A 20,657-nucleotide genomic window follows, 5' to 3' on the forward strand; every position below is an offset into this window, starting at 1 on the left:
TTACAGTACTGTTGTACCTGCCCTTTGATCAGGGTCGAGAAGGCTTTAAATGCTTTAAATGCCCTTGAAAGTTCAGTAAATGTCCTCTAAGGGCCACCATAGATACTTTGTGAGTCTGGGTGTTATTTATTTATTTATTTGTGCTCTGGAGGTGTTAAAATCTGAGTAAATCGGTAATGAAAACTTGTGTAATGTGCAACTTGAAGCAGTGAAGTTGTTAGCACCACACAGCCAGCATTAGGAGAAAATATTGACTGCTAGCAAACCACACTATCAATTAGAGCTACAACGACCATTATGGTATTAAAAAATCAACAGTGGAAAGTTGACAAATGGATTAGCTTACAGGAAGTCTCTGTATTGTTGGCTGCTGGGTACTGGTTGGTTGTGTATTGTAACAGTTTGAGTGCTGAATTGATGAATTGTGTGGTGCAGCAGCTTCTGGTTATTTTCACTTCTGATGAATTATTTTTTCAATGACTGCATGACAAATTGTGAACATAAGTTACTTCAATCCAGTCTGACCCGTAGCTACAAAACCCATTTATTATAATACTCATAGGAAAAACCTACCATTTGTTAAGCTGTAATAAACGAAATGTTCTTTTATTTTTAGCCATGCTGCCAGCGTCACTCAGTTTGGAACAGACTGAAATATTTCAAAAACTTGACCTCCAGATTTAAATGCCAGCCAACCATTTGGGTAAAAAAATGTCGGTCCCACTGGGAAAAAACAACAAGAGGATGAACCCGATATTTACTCTTTATTTCTCATTTATGTGTCTTATCTGGAGTTAAAACAATATTCCATCAGCTGTCTCTATGATTCACTTTGAGCACCATCCTCATAGCACTCAGCTACCCAGGAAAGCCCCAGTCGCAGCACGTTTACATGAGGAGGCGGCTGCTCAGCACACACCACAGAGCCGACAGTGTCTCTGACAGCGTCACCCTCAAAGTTAGAGCAGCGGGTGGTGCACACATGTTGATGGCTGCACAATTCAGTTTTCAGCTGGCAGAGCTGGATACCCACCCAGGCCTGTAGATAAAGCTGAACACTATTTTTGAACATTGTCGTGTTTCCTTTGGTCTAATCTTCTTAGCGTTTGGACGGGAAGGCTGACTTTCTTTAAAGCTGCTAGCCTATATATTGGTGTGTGAATTTTGCTGGAGTCTCACTGTCTTTTTTTCCCCATTTAGTCTGTTAGATGGATTTAACATTGAGTCTTATGGCTTGAGGTATGGCCGAGATTATAGATGATGTCTTAATTTAAACACTTTCCGGATAGTTTGGGGACCACTACCTGGTCACGCGCCTGAATAATTGAAGCCTTGTTATGAATAAATCAGAGAGATTGATGCAGTGTGGATGCTCAGGCCCTGGTTATGGTCATGGTTGATGGCGTCATGTGACTGAGTGGGCGGGGTGCTTCCTGCCTCTCATCACACTCTGGGACCAGAGGAGGAGGAGGATGGGAGGTTTTCAGTGTACAGGTCTCTTTGCATCACCATCAAAGAGAGATTTCCATGCCATGCTTGTCTGTGTAAGTGTGTAAATGGGTGTGTTTGCCCCTCCTCCTCTTTCCCCCACCTCCCAGTTTGTGCCAGCGTTGCTGAGGAGAGGAAGAGGTGGGACGTTGTCATAGTAACAGTGTCACGGTACAGTGGTGGTGAGTGACCCAGTGGAGAGATGTGGTGTTTGTGCAGAGGGAGACAGACAGACACGAACGGTGTGTGATGAGGCTTTAAGTGGGGTGCGGGACTCGAGGAGGATCGAGGCTTCAGTGGCGCCTTCAGGGACACTGGAGGAAGCAAACTGGACTCGGTCCAATTCTCTGTCATCCTGGTCCAGGAAGCAGAGCAGACCAATGTTTATTCATTATACCTCTGTGCTCTCTCCTACTGATGGTTTCCTGGGTGTGAGCTGCTTTGATGTTTCAGACGCCTCGGTAGTGGAGAACCACAGGACCTGACCTGGACTGACCAGCCAGCTGAATACTGAGGTTACAGAGGTTCAGTGCATATTGAAATAGAAATGTACAAACAGATAATAATATTATTATTATAAAATATTTATTATTATTATTATTACTATTATTATTGTTAATTTTATTCGACCATCAGTAAAAAAAAAAACCAAATTATCATTCTTTGGCAACAAATCTTCACATTGTTGCCAAAAAAAAGAATACATTGGATAATGAAGCAATTATTAAAGTAGTTTCTGATTAATTTCTTGTCATTCAACTGATTAACGAATAGACTAATCATTTAGCTCTGAATATATTAACTGCTAAAGTAAACTGTAAATTGTCTGGTTCCAACTCCAAATAAAATAAAGGAATAAAAAGAATATATTTGGGTGTTGAACTGACACTAGAAATTTAAAGACAATGAATTGGTAAAATAACCTGTAAATTAATCAGTAATAAAAAATAAAATGCCAAATTGTACTGTATTCGACGCAAAGAATAACCTCATCTAACTAATGACTTTGTAATGACTTTCTAATTATTATCATCGAATTATGCGCTACTGAACAGGAACCTGCTTAACGCCAGTTTTAGTCTAACCAGTTAAATACAACACCTGATCTTACTTTTAAGTGCTTTCCTGTATAAATAAATAAAATGAAAATCTGAGCTGTTAAAGGTTCAGCATATAAAATAACTTCAAATGAGACGACTGAATTTTTATAGGAACGCTGGCCTTATTAGACCATTGTTATGAATGCCTTCATTGACCTCATTTTGTTAATTACCATACTTTCTGTGTATTACAGATATAATAAGATATAGCCTCTAGTCTGCCCGCACTCACATCACGCTACCTCTCACACTCGCTTCATCTTCTTATATAGGTCACATGTCTAATACGATATATGTTTAGATGACTTCCTCTGACCCCGGCTCAGATGTCACGGCGCTCTGCCGTTAATGTGAACTCCACCGTGTGCTGTAAGTTAACCAGGACAATTTCACACAGGATAAACGGACGCTCAGGAATAAAGTCTAAATATTTTGGTTTTGGGTGGCTATACGCTCGGACTGAAAATGGGTCGTATGTGTTTCTGTCCGTCTTGGTGTGCAGTTTGTCTGAGGGCTGACGTAGGAAAAGTTTTGATGGCAGCAGCAGAAGTAATTTCTTCAAACTTGGTCATCTCATTATCAGTGGTGCAGCGTTTCCCCTCCTTCCTCTGAGCACAGTGCTCACAGTCTGCCAGCACGCTCATTTATCCCCTCTGTCTGTCACTTCAGTGTCCAGCTCTTCCCGCAACAACACCATCATACGCCCCTCCCTTTACCTTCCGCTCTCTGCTCGTCCTCCAGGACGTGTTCTCGTCTCTGTCGTGCCAAGAAATGGTTGAAGCACATCACAGGACCCCTTGAGGGGACGTGTTGTTATTTAACAGAAGGACCAGGAATTATCCATTGTCATGCATTCATGTTTGCAAATTTCAGGGTGTGTCTTATGGTGTGGCAGTTGGAGCCTTTGTTACTGGAGGAGAGTTTTAGTTGCAGAGTTGCTATCTAAGATCGTTAAAGCTTTTAGGTTAGTAATGTTTGGAAAGTCCCATTCAGTCAAGTTCAATATGAAGGGGAAACTAATCTTCTCTGCAAAAGCTAGAAAACGTCCACTGTACAGAGAATTACGGTCTGTGGCAGGAAGCCAGCGAGACATTCATCTCATTATAGGACTGCAAGGTCTGTTAACTCAGGAATGTGTGACATTGTCCAAATAAAAATCCACTATTAGAGTCAGCCTTTACATTATTGCTACTGTGCATTTCGGAAAGAACACTTTTGGGGTCACTATTTATATGGTTCCTCACGTATGGAGAGAAATATGTGGCTGCGACTATCAATTATTTGCATTATTGTTTAGGGCTGAATAATTAATCAAAAATAGTATCAAAAATATAGAAATTGCAGGAGATACATTTTTTGATAGAAATGTGTTACAACATACCTTTAAAAAGGAAGAATTTTTGGTGCTACAGAAATACTCCGGTCTACAAATCGTATTCCAGGCATAAGAGAATGTGCTTATTTGGTTCATACTTCAGCAAATATTACATCATCATCATTTTTGCTATTTCTTTTAGTGAGTGTGTGCACCATATGCCTGAGGCTTCTGCAGCGGCCCGGGTTTGAGTCCAGCCTGTGGCCTTTTGCCGCATGTCATTCCCCCCTCTCTCTCCCAACTTTCCTGACTCTCTTGAACTACTTATATATAATCTAAAAAACAAAAACAAAACACCATTCCAACTAATAATATAATAATATTGCTGGTGCAATATGTCAAAATATGATTTTCTTTTTGCAAATATTTGAGCCTCATCATCGATGAATCAGTCACTACTTTTTTCTGCAAGATATCAGATAATGATAAAAAATCACAAAACACTTTCCCAAAGACAAGACAAAATAAAATGATAGTTTTTAAAAGGAGAAAAGCCGCAAAACGTAACATTGGGAATATAGAACCAGCAAATATTATTAATGTGATTGTCAACAACTTTAACTCATGTGGGCACCATTTTTTGGAGATTGGTGTATAGAATGAGAACAAATTACATCTATGATTATATAAATGTGTCTTCATAGCAGAAGTTGCACATAAAATGTCCCTATTTCTGTTTATACACTGTTTATCAGGTGCTGAAATAGTGCTTATACTTTTGTTCCTTTGAAAATTTAAAAAGCCCAGATTTTTAAATATTTTTTAGAACATGTAATGAACTGTCTTTAATGCTTTGCAACAAATTGGAATTGTTAAATACTAAAAAACTGCATGTGTGCATGCATCAGGATGTCAGATAGTGACGGCGGATGCGGGCATGCAACGAGCATGGGCAGCCCTTTGGCATACTAGCTGCAACAGCTGCTCAGCCCACTCCTCCTCCACCACCACCTCCCACCACTACTACTACCACGACCAGGGGCCAGGGTGACGTAACCACTGCCTCGCTCCGCTGCCAGCCAGCCAGCCCGTCACGTGACAGAGGTCGCTAGTCAAACCGTGTTACCGTCTCCCGGCCCCAGGTTGTGAGAATCATAACATCCTCTGTTCTCTCCGTCACTGTGCGCCTCTTTCCCCCCTCGCTCTGAATGTTCTGCAGCATGAAAGCACAATGGAGTATAATCTCCAGATGTTCCTGGTTAGGACAGGGTTTATCAATCAGCGGCAGACACCAGCAGAGATCTTAATCTCTTCTTGTTCGACATGCACTGATGTCTAAATCTGGATGGGGTTTGATGCTGTCTGTAGCACCGCAGCAGAGACAGGATTTTCATAAAAACATGTTCTGTCCAGGAAGTCTTGGCCGTGTTGTATGAATTCTAATCTCTTTCCCAGCAAGGCTGCAAGTCATTGGTGCCATTTTGTGCAATAGCCTTCAGAGCTCTGTCTTGTTAGTACATGATTGTCTGACTGCTCACGTGGCCCGTGGTGGTACAGTGGAGATAAGGCTGATCCTGTTCTTTCATAGAGTGAGATTTCATGCTGCAACTCACTGAGTACTTCTTATGTAAGGATAGGAAAGAGTTGCACTGAAAATCACAAATTAATTCATTTTAATAATGTTTTGGATTGAGATTTTTTTTTTTTGCTGCAGGGCTGCCGGGATGCCAAAATTAGTTGCAAACCAGGCTACCCATTTTTAGTTCTCCTTATGCCAAGTTTACTCTTCTTTAATCACTTTGATGATTGTCCCACATTCTTGTAAGAGGGCAGCCCGGTCACCAGAAGAAAATGTTGACACTGTACTACTCTGTATACTGCAGATATGTTACACTTCTATGTGTCATACATATCATATCAACGTTTCTAAAGTGACATGAGTACATGTATATGAGCTGACTTTGTCATGAGGAGGGGGAGGGGACGGCTTGACACCTAAGCACAACTGCTGCTAAACTGCAGACACTGTTTAAGACCAACAGACAACAACAACAGTTATTTTTAGCAAGACATCACTGCATCTCCAGCACTGATTCTGCCATTAAATTGGGTGTTTTCTTGTGAGATATCGATGGCATGTCCAGCAGCAATTTTTCCCCCAAAGGTGGGTGTTTTATAGTGAGACATCAGCGGCATTTCCTGGTGCGATGGGGGCACCAAATACAGACGTTTTCAAACAAGACATTTACAGCAGCAATTGTGCCACCAAAAATGGGTGTTTTTTTAGCAAGACCTCAGTGGCATGTCCAGCGGCAATCCCTCAACCAAAAGCAGGTGTCTTTTAATTAGACAATAGTGAAATTTCTGGCTGTGATTTTGCCAATAAAAGTTGTTGTTTTTTTTTTCGCGAGTCATCAGTGCATTTCTAGCTATTTTTGTGTCACAAAAAAGGTTGTTTTTAGGAAGTCATCTGCATTTTTTTCCAGCAGTGATTTTGCCAGCAAATACTATTGTTTTTAAGTTTAAGCCAAAACATGATTTTTTTTTTTTTGTTTAAACATAACTACACATTAACTGCAGCATTTTTGTAATGTAAACAACATCAACATATGTGCTGGATAATAATGTAAAGATGTTACATATCAGTGTGTTGCAGAAACATACAATGCCAACTTTCATTCTTGTGTTTTTGTTGATGTGGATACCATACAATGCTGCTATGCCCACAGTAGCTGTAGAGTAGATTTGTTTTTAAGTTGTTGTTTTTCAAGTTGTGACTTCCATCTAAAAGAATGATATTTCAGTGGCTTCCAATGAATAAATCAGCACAAATCTTTCTGAAATCTGGCGCCTGCCAACTCTACACAGAAAGTTGTACCTGGTTGTTGATGCCGACACGGTGAGATCATGGTAATTACATATAGAGGCACTTGATGTGCTAAATATTGAAGGGTCTCAAAAATAATTCAGATAAGATAAAGTTTGAGTTCTACATAGAGGCAAGAAACAAGTTTTTCGTTATATTGAAAAATAAGTTCTCTTCAAGGATATGGCAAGTAATAAAAAAGGAATAAAAAACAATTACTGTCCAGCTTACCTAATTTAGAAGACTATGTTATAGGTTTGCATGATGAAAAGCATCTGAGGCACACTGATTGAAAGTTAAAATACTTTCTAAATACATGACCAATGCATGCAGACTCTGCTGTAACAAGCGTATTTTATATGTATGGGTCAGTTTTACTTAAATTTCGTTGTACAGCTGTTTAATGACAATAAAGGCATTCTATTCTATTCTATTTATGTGACCACAAATAAATATTGTATATTTAACAGGACAATTTCAACAGAAAAAGTGACACTAAATACTGGTTTCCACATTAGACACAGAAATCAGAGATAAACAGTAAAATGTTTGTGCATTAGCACTGTCTGCAGTAGGATTGAGTTTTATACCCAGAAGGTCAGCAGATTATGTTTTGCAAAAGAACGCATATTTGAAAACTAAATTTAAAAGACAAACCACTGTCAAAACCTAAGCAATGGAGGTGTTATCAGGATGTTTGGGAGTTCTTGGAGACGCCCAGTAGTGAATAGCTCCTGCGTGAATAACGTGTAGCAAAGCTTGCATCAGAGGAGGCGCGGCTCGATGTCTCATTGCAGCTCGTTTCCTATAAGTGAGTCAAGCGTCGGGTCAGTCGTGTTTAATACCATCAGATGCTGGCTGACACACAGCTGTAGAGCTCTGACCACCACACTGTCAGGGGAGACACTTGATCATAAGCACTGAGTTCAAGATATCAGTCCACTGGGCATTTTACACTCTTTTTGTACATCTAGATAAGGCTTTGTGTTTTAATAGTACACTTATTTATAAAATTCCCACTGGCCTGTTGTGCTTTATGTTAATCATTGCATGCTAGATTTACTCACGATTACGACTGAAGCAGCAGACCTGCATATTTGAGGAAGTGAGTCATGCTGATGTCATCGCAGTGTTTGCATGCTGAAGTCATCTTAATACTCAGAGTAAATCTCTAAAAAGCTGTGACAAATGCTTGACGGTTCGTCACAGATGAAAGACGGCGTGCTCTTTTTGTTTGCGGCCTTTTTCACCGCAAGGGCGCACATGTGTGAGTTTGTTTCTAAACAGGCATTCAAATCCCAAATAAAACCACCCAGGCAGTGAAAACAGAGGTCGCTTTGGTTTAGTTCTCAGAGAAAGGCTCTGCTAAAGCCTTTTATTCATGTTGTTTTGTTCAGTTAAGTTCACCCAAGAGGAGAGTGGTTGTTTTTTCCCCAGGCAGCCTCTGCGTCCCCTCTTTTGATAGGCAGGTGTCCTGTTGTTTCTCCAAGCTCCGCCTCCTCTCTCTGCTCAAGCTGTGACCTGCTCAGCCAGTGCAGCACAATACTCTCTCCCTCTGTCTGAATCCCACTCTCTCCCTCCAACAATGAAGGAGATACCTGCTGATCCCATATGGCGCCAGGTCTTTTAGAGAGTCTCATTTAAGGGACTACTGACACCTGTCTAAAACTGCCCCTGTTGCCCCCGTCCACATGACGTCCTGTCTTCAGTGGCACAGCTGGCATGATCCTCTGGGAGTCGCCCAAACTGGCATCATGCGTGTCCATGTGGGAGCCTCTCACGCCAGCTGTCAGCCCTTTGTAGGTGGATCTGTGTGTCTGGAATGGCCGACTCTCTGAGCATGTGGTTCCACAATAGCTGGCGTTATCTGACACACCCGTCTCTGCACAATATGTCAATCCAACCAAAGAGCTGAAGGGTTGCACAGGTTTTATTTGCAGATTGCCAGGAGTCATATTTGCATTTCTGAGATTGTAATGTTGTCTTCCAGTCTGACACTCTTCCTACTAAGCAGGATAGTGGGTTTTTTTTTCCTTCACTGCTGTTCCCACGTGTCTACATAAAACCCAGCAGCACAGTGTTAATTATGGCTATCCGTGTTGTCATTGTGTGTTTTGAGAGAGTATTCCCACGCCATCATCTCAGTTCAGCTCCTGGATTGCAGGGTCCGCCCCCTGCTGGCTGCTTTCTGACAGAGGACATCAGCGGTGCTGGAGCTCCTCGACTCTATTAGACATTGATCTTGTTTCTTCACACAAGTCATTAGATCCAATAAGCACCACTTACTGAGTTCACATTGAAATTACTGCTTTGGATTGCTGTTTGTGTGCTTGACTGTTAGCTAGTTGTACTACAATGGAGATTATTAGGATGAGATAATTTTCCCTTTTGCACAGAATGAATGACTATGATGTGAATAATTTTAACATTAAGGACACCAGTCCATCACTGGCTGTCGATGGGATTATCTTTTTTTTTTTTTAGTTGGTTTGGTGCTTTTATGCCTTTATTTGATTGGACAAATGTAGTGTGAAAGGGAGAGAGAGGGTTTGAATCCACAGCCGCTGTGGCAAGGACATAGCCTTTGTACATGGGGTTCCCGCTCTACCAGGTGAGCTACTGGTTGCTCCTGTCGCTGGGATTTTCTTCTTCTTTAAAAGGCTGTGGACTGTGTCATTTTTTAAGCTAGAAGATGGTAGTGGTATATTGTGTAACTCGAAAACCTAAAATGTATATTGGTGCCAAACCCACTGGTATAAGTAGTTGGTACATGAGCTAAATAATGCTCCAAAGTAAGGCTTCAATTTTGAAACGTTTTCGGGAGGCCCCCTGCTCTGTTCTCTTGGTTCATGTCTGAAACTATCAGGATTGTTGCCTCTGATGTGTGAGCAGAAACAATAGCGCCTTATAGATATGACAGCACATCTTGACAGGGCAAAACTAATGAACCAGGTCTCCCTCTAACTAATATACAATGACAATGACATTCTTACATCTTAAGAGGCCTATGTCTCACCTGTCTGGGTGCCTCTGCCCCTCTGCTAGCTCCCCGCTGCCCCTGGCACTCAGTGCCATCCCCAGCACCTGTCCTCATTAGTCCATGCATGTGTGCCAGTCCTCCACCCAGGCTCACCCCCTCCCCACTCTGCCAGATATCCCCCTCAGGCCTCACTGTGTGCTTCATCGTTATTGGTGCTTTTTCATGACCTTTTAATCTGCTAATGTGACGGGCTCTTTGCACTGATTGGTTTATTCTCACAATGACTCCGCTGAGTCACCTATTCTTCCTCATTAACAAACATGACTCAACCCATGTCACTTCTCTCTTTATCTGCTTAATTTCATCTGATTGTCACTTTGTTTCCTGTGTATGTCCTGCGCTGCTTCTCACTCGCTCCTCCATCCCCGACAGAACAATGACAACGAGACGCCGCTGCACTGTGCCGCCCAGTACGGCCACTCCCAGGTGGTGCGGCTGCTGCTGGAGGAGCTGACAGACCCCACCATGAGGAACAACAAGTTTGAGACTCCACTGGACCTGGCTGCACTGTACGGCCGCCTGGAGGTCGTCAAGCTTCTGCTCAGCGCCCACCCCAACCTGCTTAGCTGTAACACCAAGAAACACACGCCGCTGCATCTGGCCTCTCGGAACGGACACCTGTCTGTGGTGGAGGTGCTGCTGGACGCCGGCATGGACATCAACTATGAGGTGTGTTTCTCTATACATGTGTAAACTTAAAAGCTTCAGTTTGCAAGTGTGTCTTAATATGCTGTCATGGCTGAAATCATGTTGGGTAACTTAATCTGTTCTTGCAGCACTTCCTTTCGCTACTTCCCACTAAAGCTATGAGATTAAACTCTTAAGCTCTCGGTTTGTAAAGGAACTGCTGTGGTATCAAAGCAGAGCTGGCCTTGCTCCCCCTGGTGGGCCCTGTGGCTCTGACTCTGCACCAAACTGAGCCATCCATCTGTCTGGAGATTCTTTACTCTGCCCTCTTTTCCTCTGAATCAAGGATGAAGAGTCTACCCAGTGTCCTTCAGGCCTGACGTCCTGCAGGTTTCAATTAGCACGGCCCTCTGAGCTGGAAAATGATCTGCTTTGATTTCTCAACCACATAATTGTCAGTCGAGAAGTGGACTGGGTGCTGGGTTTCCCTACACTGTTTATTTTGCCAAAATGTGGGTGCTGTCTGTTGCAGTGTGATTCATCTGGCATTAGAAGAAAAAAAAATAAACATGAGCATTAATTTTTCATAATAATCATATTCTTGTCACACATGGGTGTTTGTCCTCTGTCTCAACTCTCTCCGCGCCTCCGGCTCTTTCTGGTTTCTTTTTCTGCTCAGACGGAGAAAGGCAGCGCCCTCCATGAAGCAGCCTTGTTTGGGAAGACGGATGTTGTACAGAAACTTCTTAGTGCAGGTCAGTTCAGTGCTACATGAACAACGTTTGAATCATTCTCTGCTATTAATCAACACAGCTTTTTTATTTTAATAAACATAAGTAAGAAAAACAACACCAGAATGCCCATCAGGTATATTCAGTAAGCAACCTTAAGTATTTCATGTCTGGAAAGGAGTAGGAGGAAATGAATACCTATGAAATCCTACCCCCTTTTTTTAATTTTTATCAAAAACACCATCAAAAAACCCTTGATTTACCATACACACCTTGATCTAATCAAACAAGTAACCCTTTGAAACCTGGAGCGACATCACCTTGCTCATGCTGCTTTCAGCCACCTTTCACAAGTATTGAAACCGTTGAACCCTGAGCAAATTTCTGCAATTCTGGACAGAAATAAGATTGGGAAAAGCTATTATCATAACTGCATATTTAAATGTATGTTACAGAATTATTTTTAAAAAATGAAAGTTTTTTTTTCCAGGTCATTTCATTGTTGTTGGTTTTTTTTTTTTTTTAAACTGTCTTTATCGCTTCTATTGTTTTTAAAATTTCAGGTAATTTTCTTGTACTTTTTACTAATTGTTTGCTAATTTCTGGGTCATTTTTGTCTCTCGTTGCTCATTGAATTTTTCCAGTGTTTTTGAAAGACATCAAGCCAATTTGCTCAGGTTTCAAATGGTTAAGACAAAATACGAACAGATCAATCTGAATAAACACACATGCATCACAGAGCAAAGCTGTTCCATAAATCAACACCTTTGACTCCAACACAATAACATTTAACGATAATCGTCACTGTTTTGTGAACATAGAAATTCCTCTTCATCATCTGGAATCATCCAGATCTTTGAATTTAAGTACTTTTGATTTGATTAAAAAGTGCGTTTGTTGGTTCTCTGTAAGTGATTTTGTGTACAACTCTTATGGCTCTTTTTTTGAAGTTAATTTACACGTGAATGTCCCTGTCCTCTTTTCTCAGGTATCGATGTGAACATTGTGGACCAGAAGGGTCTGACAGCGCTGGACACTGTCAAGGACATGCCCTCCCAGAAGAGCAGAGAGATCGCTGCTCTCATCTTAGGTGAAAACTCAATATGTGAAAACAGAGAAGTGTGGTGGGAAGTGTCCCCTTGATTTCACATTTACTGGCTGTGATACAACCTCCTGTTTGTCTGTTACAGGTCACATGACTGGAAAACCCCCTGACATTGACCTTCCCCCTCCACCAGTCCCTCCACCTCTGGAGAGCCCAAGCCTGCGGAAAAAGGGTACGATTTACCAAATGTTTGAGCTGATTCACTCAGCCTTTCAAACAGGAAACATAGAGCAGGGAAAATACTGTCATCCTTGATTTATTTTAGCTAAGACCTTTGCCTACTTGTGCATCATTTTGTCCTGTGTTGCAGGGGATCTGGAGAAGGTGAGTGAGCTGATCTCAGGGCTGGCCCCGGGGCCCGAGGAGGAGAGCCCGTACGAGGCTCTGTTTGAAGCCACCTCTTGCCACTCTCTGGACAGCCTCACCAGCGGCAAGTCCTCCGACAGGGACTCTGGACGGCCAGATAGTGAAGCCGGCAAGGTCAGCACCCTCACGCAAACATACACACATGAAAGTGGTAAGCTTATCACAGTGTGTGATGGGAAAAGAAATGCAGAACTCCCACTAGAGGGTGATAGTGGTCTTCTATTCACTAGGCCTCATACCCCTCCAGCATCATACATCTTGTGGTTCACAGTCAGGATGCAATGCAGTTCTTTACTTAGTTCGTGTAATAAACCAGTTTATTACATCTTCTCTTCTTGATCGTTTACAGAAAGATCGCATGGTGCACTCATCACATCCTGGCCCTGGCCATGACGAAGAGGTGAGCTCAGAGGTGAGGAGCCAGGATCATTTAGGCCTGGAGAATATGATAATATTGTGAATTTGATACAGATCTGAACAGCATATTTTGTTTATATATTTTAACTTAGACCTCTTTGCAAATGTATTATTTTCCAATTGAGTGTGGGATATGCTGGTATCATTCAGGTTTTAGGAGCATTTTTTGGACGTGTATACAATGCATTTAGAATATGCTTCTCATTTAGGTTTATAACCACAGTTTGCAACACACTTTTTGTGTTGTCATCATGGTCTAGTTGTATAGTAGCAACTATCCAACAGTTTGCAAGGCTGAGGTAGCGACACATGCCCCAAATGTCCATTTTGAAAGACTTGCAAATATTGCAACGCTGACCTTTTTAAGGAGGTGTTTGAAGGAATGAAAAAGGGAGGTTGTGCTGTTACAGTTGAACAAGTCTGACACTGCTGGGAAACTTTGGAAAAAATCCTATTTTGATGTAAAGGAGGAAAATGGCACAAGCAGCTTCCACTTTTTCATATTTTGATGTGATTAAACATGTTAGGGCTCATTAATCATTGTATGACAGCTACAGGTACACAGGAATATTAGTGGAATATTTATTTTCATTAGCCTTGTAAAAAGTTTAGGAGGAAAAAATCTATACAGCATTATATGACCATCATATTTTTATGTGGCAATTTTGTATCGATACGCAGATGCCAAGTATAAATTTTTATTATTTATATGATTAATATAACAAATGAAAATAAATCTTTTGGTTTTCTATGAAAATAATAAAAATCTGTTGCTTTTTCAGTCCACTAGAGACATTTTGCTGCAATAAAAATGATTGAAGTGAGATCAACAGACTGAAAACTATTTCTCATTAGAAAAACAGATGTTGAAGAAGTTTCTTCTGCTGAGACATAATTTACAGTTGAAAAAAAGGTAATAAATTAAACATATCGCAACATATATTATTGCAAAACTCAGCATATTGCGAATAATATTTTGGAGCCTCTGGTGATTCCCATCCCTAGTAGGAATATTTCTTTTTTCAGAATAAGGGCAAAAACCAGAATATTTTGTACATGTAAACAAAGTCACTGTCACCGCGGCTGTTGGAAGACGATTATCTGCCACTGACAAAGCCACTCTTTAGCCACGACCCCTTTCATGACTGTTCTTTTCACGGCCGCTGCTCAAATCAAACGAATTCCTAATGAATATTCAATTGAGTGCGGCATGAGACACAGGCAGCGGGGGCATGAAAGGAGAAGTGAAGTGGAAAAGGAGTGAAGGCAAAATCACAGAGAACCTGCCTGTCCTCAGCTGTGGCCGACCATAGAGGAGGCTTTGTTGAAGTAGCATAAAGGAAGTTTCTTTATACCAAAACATTTTCCTGCTTTCTGTTTTTCTCACTGCAGGAGATGTTTGGATCACAAAACATAACCAGTATGAGTGAATGCTAAAAGGCAAAGTGTTCCAAGTCATTGCATTTTCTCTTCACCTTCTGTCTCTCTACTTTGTCCTCGCCTTTTCCTGCAGGCCCTGTATACTAATAGCAGTATTGATGAGAGAGGTGAGCCTGCGGAGGAGGAGGAGGATCACACGTATGAATTGTTGCTGACTGCACAGACCAAACACCCGCCACCCAGCCAGGAGTCCCAATCTAATAAAGGTAATTGTGTGAATTTCCAGTATTTGTGTGCTTGAGATTTCTGCGTTCCCGGTAAACTACATACTCTCGCTTCACCACTTTGCATCTCAGTGACGCCTCATTCCTGGCAGGATTATAGCAGAGTTGGATTCTTTTCCAAACTACTTTTTCAAACTCCACTGATGCTGTCTGAGCACAACACAACCTGAATGCATTCCTCTCCTCATCAGCAAGAGCGCCGACACACACGTGGTCAACCCCTGCCACGACCGTGTGTGCCGCACATGAGCAGACCCTCCTTAGTCGCGCCTGATGAATGGCACTGCATGTAATTGGATTAAATGGGATTAAATTAGGAGGCCATTTTGATCCCCGGCTGTTAATGTAGATGTTTTAAAACCATCCCCTCGGGCCTCACAGCTTAGTCAGCCTCAGTAGCACCATTACAAAACGTCACAGAGCTGAAGGGCTGGAGTATAATCGCTGATGTCATCGTGCCTCCCCCCATGTGGATAAATGATGGTGTTAGAAAAAAAGGGGTTCTTTGCTGTTTTACTTCCTCCACTCTTGAGTTGGACAGAAATTTTAAATGATTAGTTTCTGTCTGTTTTAAAACTGCTTCATCACATCAGCAGAGCTAGCGCTGTTGAAACGGCAGAGAGATTAATCTGAAGTCTGTCTTGACTTGTAGCCCGATATGTCGCCATGCATAATACATGATTTTATAATACATCACTTTCACTTCCTCTTAGCAAAATGTCTCTCCTGACATCACAAGAGGCAACACACTGCCTGTGAGTCTGCGGGTATGTTGAGTAATTGAACTCTGACTGGGCTGAGATCATCTTTTATCTGCCACAACTACAGTTTGTCCTAACTGCTATGTCTTCTGTCTCTTTAGATGAGAACACCACGATACAGTCTTCCAACAGTGTCCTACCTCAGGTAAAAATAACCTTTTCTTTTTCATCCTCCTCATATCTTTTATATCTGCACCACTAAGTCATCATATAATATGTAACAATCCACATTTAAATGTTATATTTTGTTGAGTAATGTATCTACATTTTCCCAAATGTTTCTAACAATGTTCAAACCCAGAGAAGTCTGTGATTTTAGTCAAGGTAACCGTGTGTTTCATTTAGTCTCCTGTCAATGGGGTCATATTACCTTTACCACATATAGCTGCTCTAACATCCAGGAAAGCACAGGAAGCACCAAGGGCATGTTCAGCCCCAACAAATGTACACTTACATGTTGTGCATTTAATTTAGTCCCGTTTTTTTGGCACCCGTTAATTGCTAAATTCAGTTTCAAAACCTCTGCAAGTGCAAGTTGTACAAAAACCATTTTATGGAGTTTTGACAGTCAGAGAAAAGTTTCCCAGCTGCAATTTGAATTGCATATCTGGAGCATGACCACATGACCCTAACAGGTTATATAATAACGATAAAGGTCTAGATTGAGTCATATGTCAGCAGAAGACATCCTAAACTGGCTCTCATCACTGGGTGTCTGAGCTCGCCGGTGCTATTTATTGTCCCATCATATCTTATTTTATTGCCTTTTCCTTTTTATCATTCAGTTAGCAGCTTTTATTAATGCTACCACCCACCCACAACCCCACCTGCTGCCCACAATATCTGCTCGCATCTTTTATTTCAGGCTCCTATTGGATTAGCCGTGCTCCTCAGCTGCCTAATTGTAATAAATGAGCCAAGCTACATTATGGCTGATGTGGGCAAGCCTGCCACTAGTACTGCCACGCAGGCAATCAGTCGGATAGCATCTTCATTTCAAGCTAAGCTAGCTGCTGAATAATTAGCCAGGGCTATTAATTTTGGTAACTGCATGTGATTATATGATATTCTGGCAGCACAGGAAGTGTTTGGGAGGTAAAATTTGATTGGCAGGTGTGATTAAACTCTTTCCTTCTGTCTTCTTTCCCACTTCAGCGTAAACCCACTGCCCCGAACGACCTCAGAGCCCCAAGCAAGACGAAAGACACCCTGCACCCTCACTCACGGGCACCAGGAGGTAAGTCGACGACTTTACTTTTACTTTTAGTAACCTAATGAAGGGCAACGACTGCTGCTGGCAATACTGTGAGCATAGAAAGAGATGGACCGGACAAGTCAGACTTGGAAAAATACAAATCAAGCATGTCAATGAAATGGGAGAAATGCATTTGCAGGCCGAGATGGGCAGGCTTGGATTAGCACTGCAAGGGAATGCATGATTGGCATTCTGGAGCAGCAGAGCGGATTTGACTTGTCAGGAGCAGGCTGATTGACATTCCCTGGCAAGGGGAAAAGACTCATTTCATTGCCAATATGAAACAGAATCTTGATCAGATTGTGACATCCGTATCTCAGATCCATATCCCGCTTAAAGCTGGATATGCCACGTCATCCTGTCAAGCATAGAGAGGAGGTAAGCAGGAATATGGGCTCTGGGTTTCTGGCAACACATATGCAGATATCTTTATTGAATAATTCTTTTTTGAGCCCGTTTGCTACAGGAAGAAGCATGGCAGGCAAGCTGGTTTGATGTTGCTGTTTACAAGAGGAACTGGCTTTTTCATAGTATATACTTAGTTCTTTTCTTGCTGTGGTTAAAGGGAGAGAGTTTCAAGTTTTTTTTCTCCAAATAATTTATAGATGGACTGTAGCAACATCACTATAGTAGGTTCAATTTAATAAGTCTATCAAACATGTGAACTTGTTTGATCTTATTGCAGTTAAGTACAAACTGAAAGTGGATTAGGATGCCTTATTTCCCCGAACATGTAATTTCGTTGGTTTTACTACTTTAAAATATCTGATGAGGGTTGTTAAAACTACGAGGACACATTTTCAGTATTGATTTTTGTGCATGGAGTCTTTGTACGGTGTCGTGGATGCATGGTGATAGTCATTGCCCTTTGTGATTGATTTTAAATAAAAAAAAATTTTTAAAAATTGAATTAAAAATTAACTAATAAGGGGACCTATTATACTTGTTTTTAGGTTCATACCTACCTATTTGGGTTTTAACTCAAGCATGTTGGCATGCTTTATTGTTAAAAAAAACACTTAATTTTTCTCACTCTATTTTCATCCAGTCTGCTCTGATTGGTCAGCATTTGAAGGTCTTTAGTATCTTTACATTTGTGCCATCATTGCAGGCTGGGAATGATTGTAACAGAGTATAGTGGCACTTTCTACCATGACACATGACCCTCAAAGCTTCTTATCACAAGCTGACATGCTCGAGCAGGAAAATTACCCAAATTCCAGAAGAAATTAACAACATCAGTTGTATTACTTGTTGTAAGAAGCCTGTTTTTTGGCTTTTTGTCACATTCACCTCATTATTTAAACCTTTGGCCATGTTTAACATGAACATCCAACATTGTAACATTTTTTATATGACAGAAAATGAGGAAAAGCATGAAAAGTGTCCTTTTAATGTATTTACATCAAATGCATGTGTATTTGTTGCCCAAGAACTCAAGAAGAAAGAAAGTGAGTCATTGTGACAGTTATTGGTAAAAGTCTGGTTTTGTGGGAAGTGAGGGAAATGTGAAGCACTTTGTAAAGCACAGAGGGCCCTTCATTTCCTTTTTCCCTCCGTATTGTCCCGAGTGGCTCTAAAGTTATACTCTCTTCTTCCGTTCTTTAAACCACAAAACCATAAGTTTGGTTTATATGTGGATACCACTTTGTGATTTTGCACGTCAGCAAGTTAAATGCACAAATTCCACTTTTGTGTTTCACATAAACCCGGACAGCTGGCTGAGCCTAACTGGTTAGTTCTGCTCCCATGGACGAGGCTCTCATTGTGATTGAGGCGATCGGAGGTCTGATTTCTTTCCCCTGTGTGGACAGTCAGGGACCAGACCTCAGCACTCTGGCAGGTGGAGGAGATATGCACAGTCAGCGATAGCAGGGTGTTTATCATCTGTCACAAACACACTGCTGTTCTCAGCAGGAATATAGTGTTTCCCAACAGATTTCCACCTCCGTGTCGTGCTTTATAGGGTTTCCAGGGGATATTTCTCATGAGTAGTAACATCCTATGATTCTACACTGATAATAAATGTGAGGTTTCCATAGTACACAGTTATGAACAGCAATAGTGAAGAATCAATCCAACCTTATTTAATACGTGCTGCTCATTTAATCTCACGGTCTATGCTTTTCTGTGCAGCTTTTACACTTTCAGCTCTCTCTCACACCCAAAGCACTTCATAATTTATCCAAAGCTTTGAATAGCTGCTGCAAATGTACAGTTGTTTTTGTTGCTGTTATGAACGCAATGCCACGGATGGATGCAGAGATACTGGAGATGGAAAGCACCTGTTTGGCAACGAAAGTATTAACAACCTTTATCTTTATCTAGATGTACCACTTCAAGTACTAGTAGTAGTTTGCTTGTTGTTGTTTCACTCATGTAATTGGCGTATTTTATATATCGTTTCTCATGACTATTGCTTTGCCTTTTTGAAACATTACTGTTCTGAACAAAAAGATTGCTTTGCCTCTAGTATTACTACTTGTGCTTTGTGAAGAACTGCTCATCCAAACAGCTTCACACTCAACAGTGTGCTTTCTTGAAAAAAAAAAAAGAAAAATACATCTGCCATGACATTAGGTGCATTTTAATCCACCTGTTTGCAAATAAAAACAAAAAAATCTCAAAACTGCATATAAGTTTTTAGACTTTGGGAAGGTGGAAAAGTTGGTGTACTGATAAAAGTTAAATGCAACGAAGAACATTGGAAACCGATTAAACCGGCAAATAAATGAGGAAATACAGTCATGACACACTATCTTTGCATAGACCACTAAAATTTCTCTTTGTCATTGCTGAGAGACTCTTAACACACTTATGCACACAGAACTGTTTTCACTGAACTCATCCATTGTTTTCCTTCATTTGTTAGACTGGTGCTCTTCTTCTGTAGTGGTATAATAACACTTGGTTGGAGAATAAAGGTTGCCTACTCTTTTATCTGGATGAACCAACTCCCAATATTACCACAACCGTATTGGAAGGAAGCATGTGTGCATTCACATTTGTCAATTCTTTAAAAATTTCTTTCACATTTGCTCTGCATTTGGATAGAAACACAACAATAGTTGCAATGCTAGAGTTAATGTTGCTAACAGTTTGCTATTTGGGACAGGGCTATTTCCAGGAACAGAAGTGTTCATTCTTAAAGTTAAATACCAGATGAAATGTTTGACTTTGCTACAATATTATGTATCCCATCTCTCTTTCTTTATCCGTTCTTTAAAGTACTGGAGCGAGCGACAGAGAGTGAGCTGTAGCATGCCTTTTGGCGGTGTAACAGTTAAAAGGGCTTCTCTCTTAATATAGTGTGTACAAAACGCACTATTGATATATATGTCCCATTGATCTCAAAAGCTCGCACTTGAAACGGGACTCCCTCGGGTCCTCAGCAACACACGTACCAGCTGTGAAGTTGATCGGATGAACGGTTGTCGAGAAAATCAAAGGACAGACATACATACAGACAAACCGGCTCCTTCCATTTTTGTTAGATGTTATGTCCCCTCATGTATAAAGTATGTGAATGCTGTTGAATATGATAACAGAGGGACTGTTGTTTTTTATTGGCTGGCACTGTCAATAGAAGTATTTCTTTCCTGGCTTTACTGTAAATGTCCAAACATCAATACGATGGCCTTTAGTTCTGTATTGACTGCAGTACATGAACCAGAGTTACAAATCTCTTTGAATCTATAATAAAAACAGAGCTGAGTTTTCACAGGCGGAGCACGAGTTGTCTTTGGACGATGTAGAAGGAGGATTGACAGCCAGCAGTGTCTGCAAAGCAAACCTGACATCATTAGTAAGCCATGAAGTTGTCATTGCCAAATGAAATACACACATCCAACCTTAGCGGTGACCTCAGCCAATGTATAAGAACCACAAAAAACATCAGATTGTGTCGGTGCACATTTTCCAC

The 20,657-nt window shown here is 41.1% G+C and overlaps 1 protein-coding gene across 14 annotated transcripts in view; it reads left to right on the forward strand.

Annotated features, from left to right (window-relative positions):
* Positions 1-20,657, forward strand: part of anks1aa (ankyrin repeat and sterile alpha motif domain containing 1Aa) — a 91,755-nt gene that overhangs the window by 21,958 nt on the left and 49,140 nt on the right. For 13 of the 14 annotated variants that reach the window (XM_088081966.1, XM_042492628.2, XM_042492629.2 and 10 more), the window contains 9 exons: positions 10,182-10,478; positions 11,116-11,191; positions 12,156-12,257; positions 12,358-12,444; positions 12,583-12,752; positions 12,988-13,050; positions 14,569-14,701; positions 15,582-15,625; positions 16,636-16,717. In XM_088081966.1, the coding sequence (XP_087938092.1) occupies positions 10,182-10,478; positions 11,116-11,191; positions 12,156-12,257; positions 12,358-12,444; positions 12,583-12,752; positions 12,988-13,050; positions 14,569-14,701; positions 15,582-15,625; positions 16,636-16,717 (1,054 nt within the window). The remainder of the gene's footprint in view (positions 1-10,181; positions 10,479-11,115; positions 11,192-12,155; positions 12,258-12,357; positions 12,445-12,582; positions 12,753-12,987; positions 13,051-14,568; positions 14,702-15,581; positions 15,626-16,635; positions 16,718-20,657) is intronic. The other variant, XM_042492631.2, reaches the window with a different exon arrangement.

Source organism: Plectropomus leopardus, chromosome 9 (assembly GCF_026936395.1).
Source record: "Plectropomus leopardus strain MGB_pleo_1.0 chromosome 9, ASM2693639v1, whole genome shotgun sequence".
Lineage (NCBI taxonomy): Eukaryota > Metazoa > Chordata > Actinopteri > Perciformes > Serranidae > Plectropomus > Plectropomus leopardus.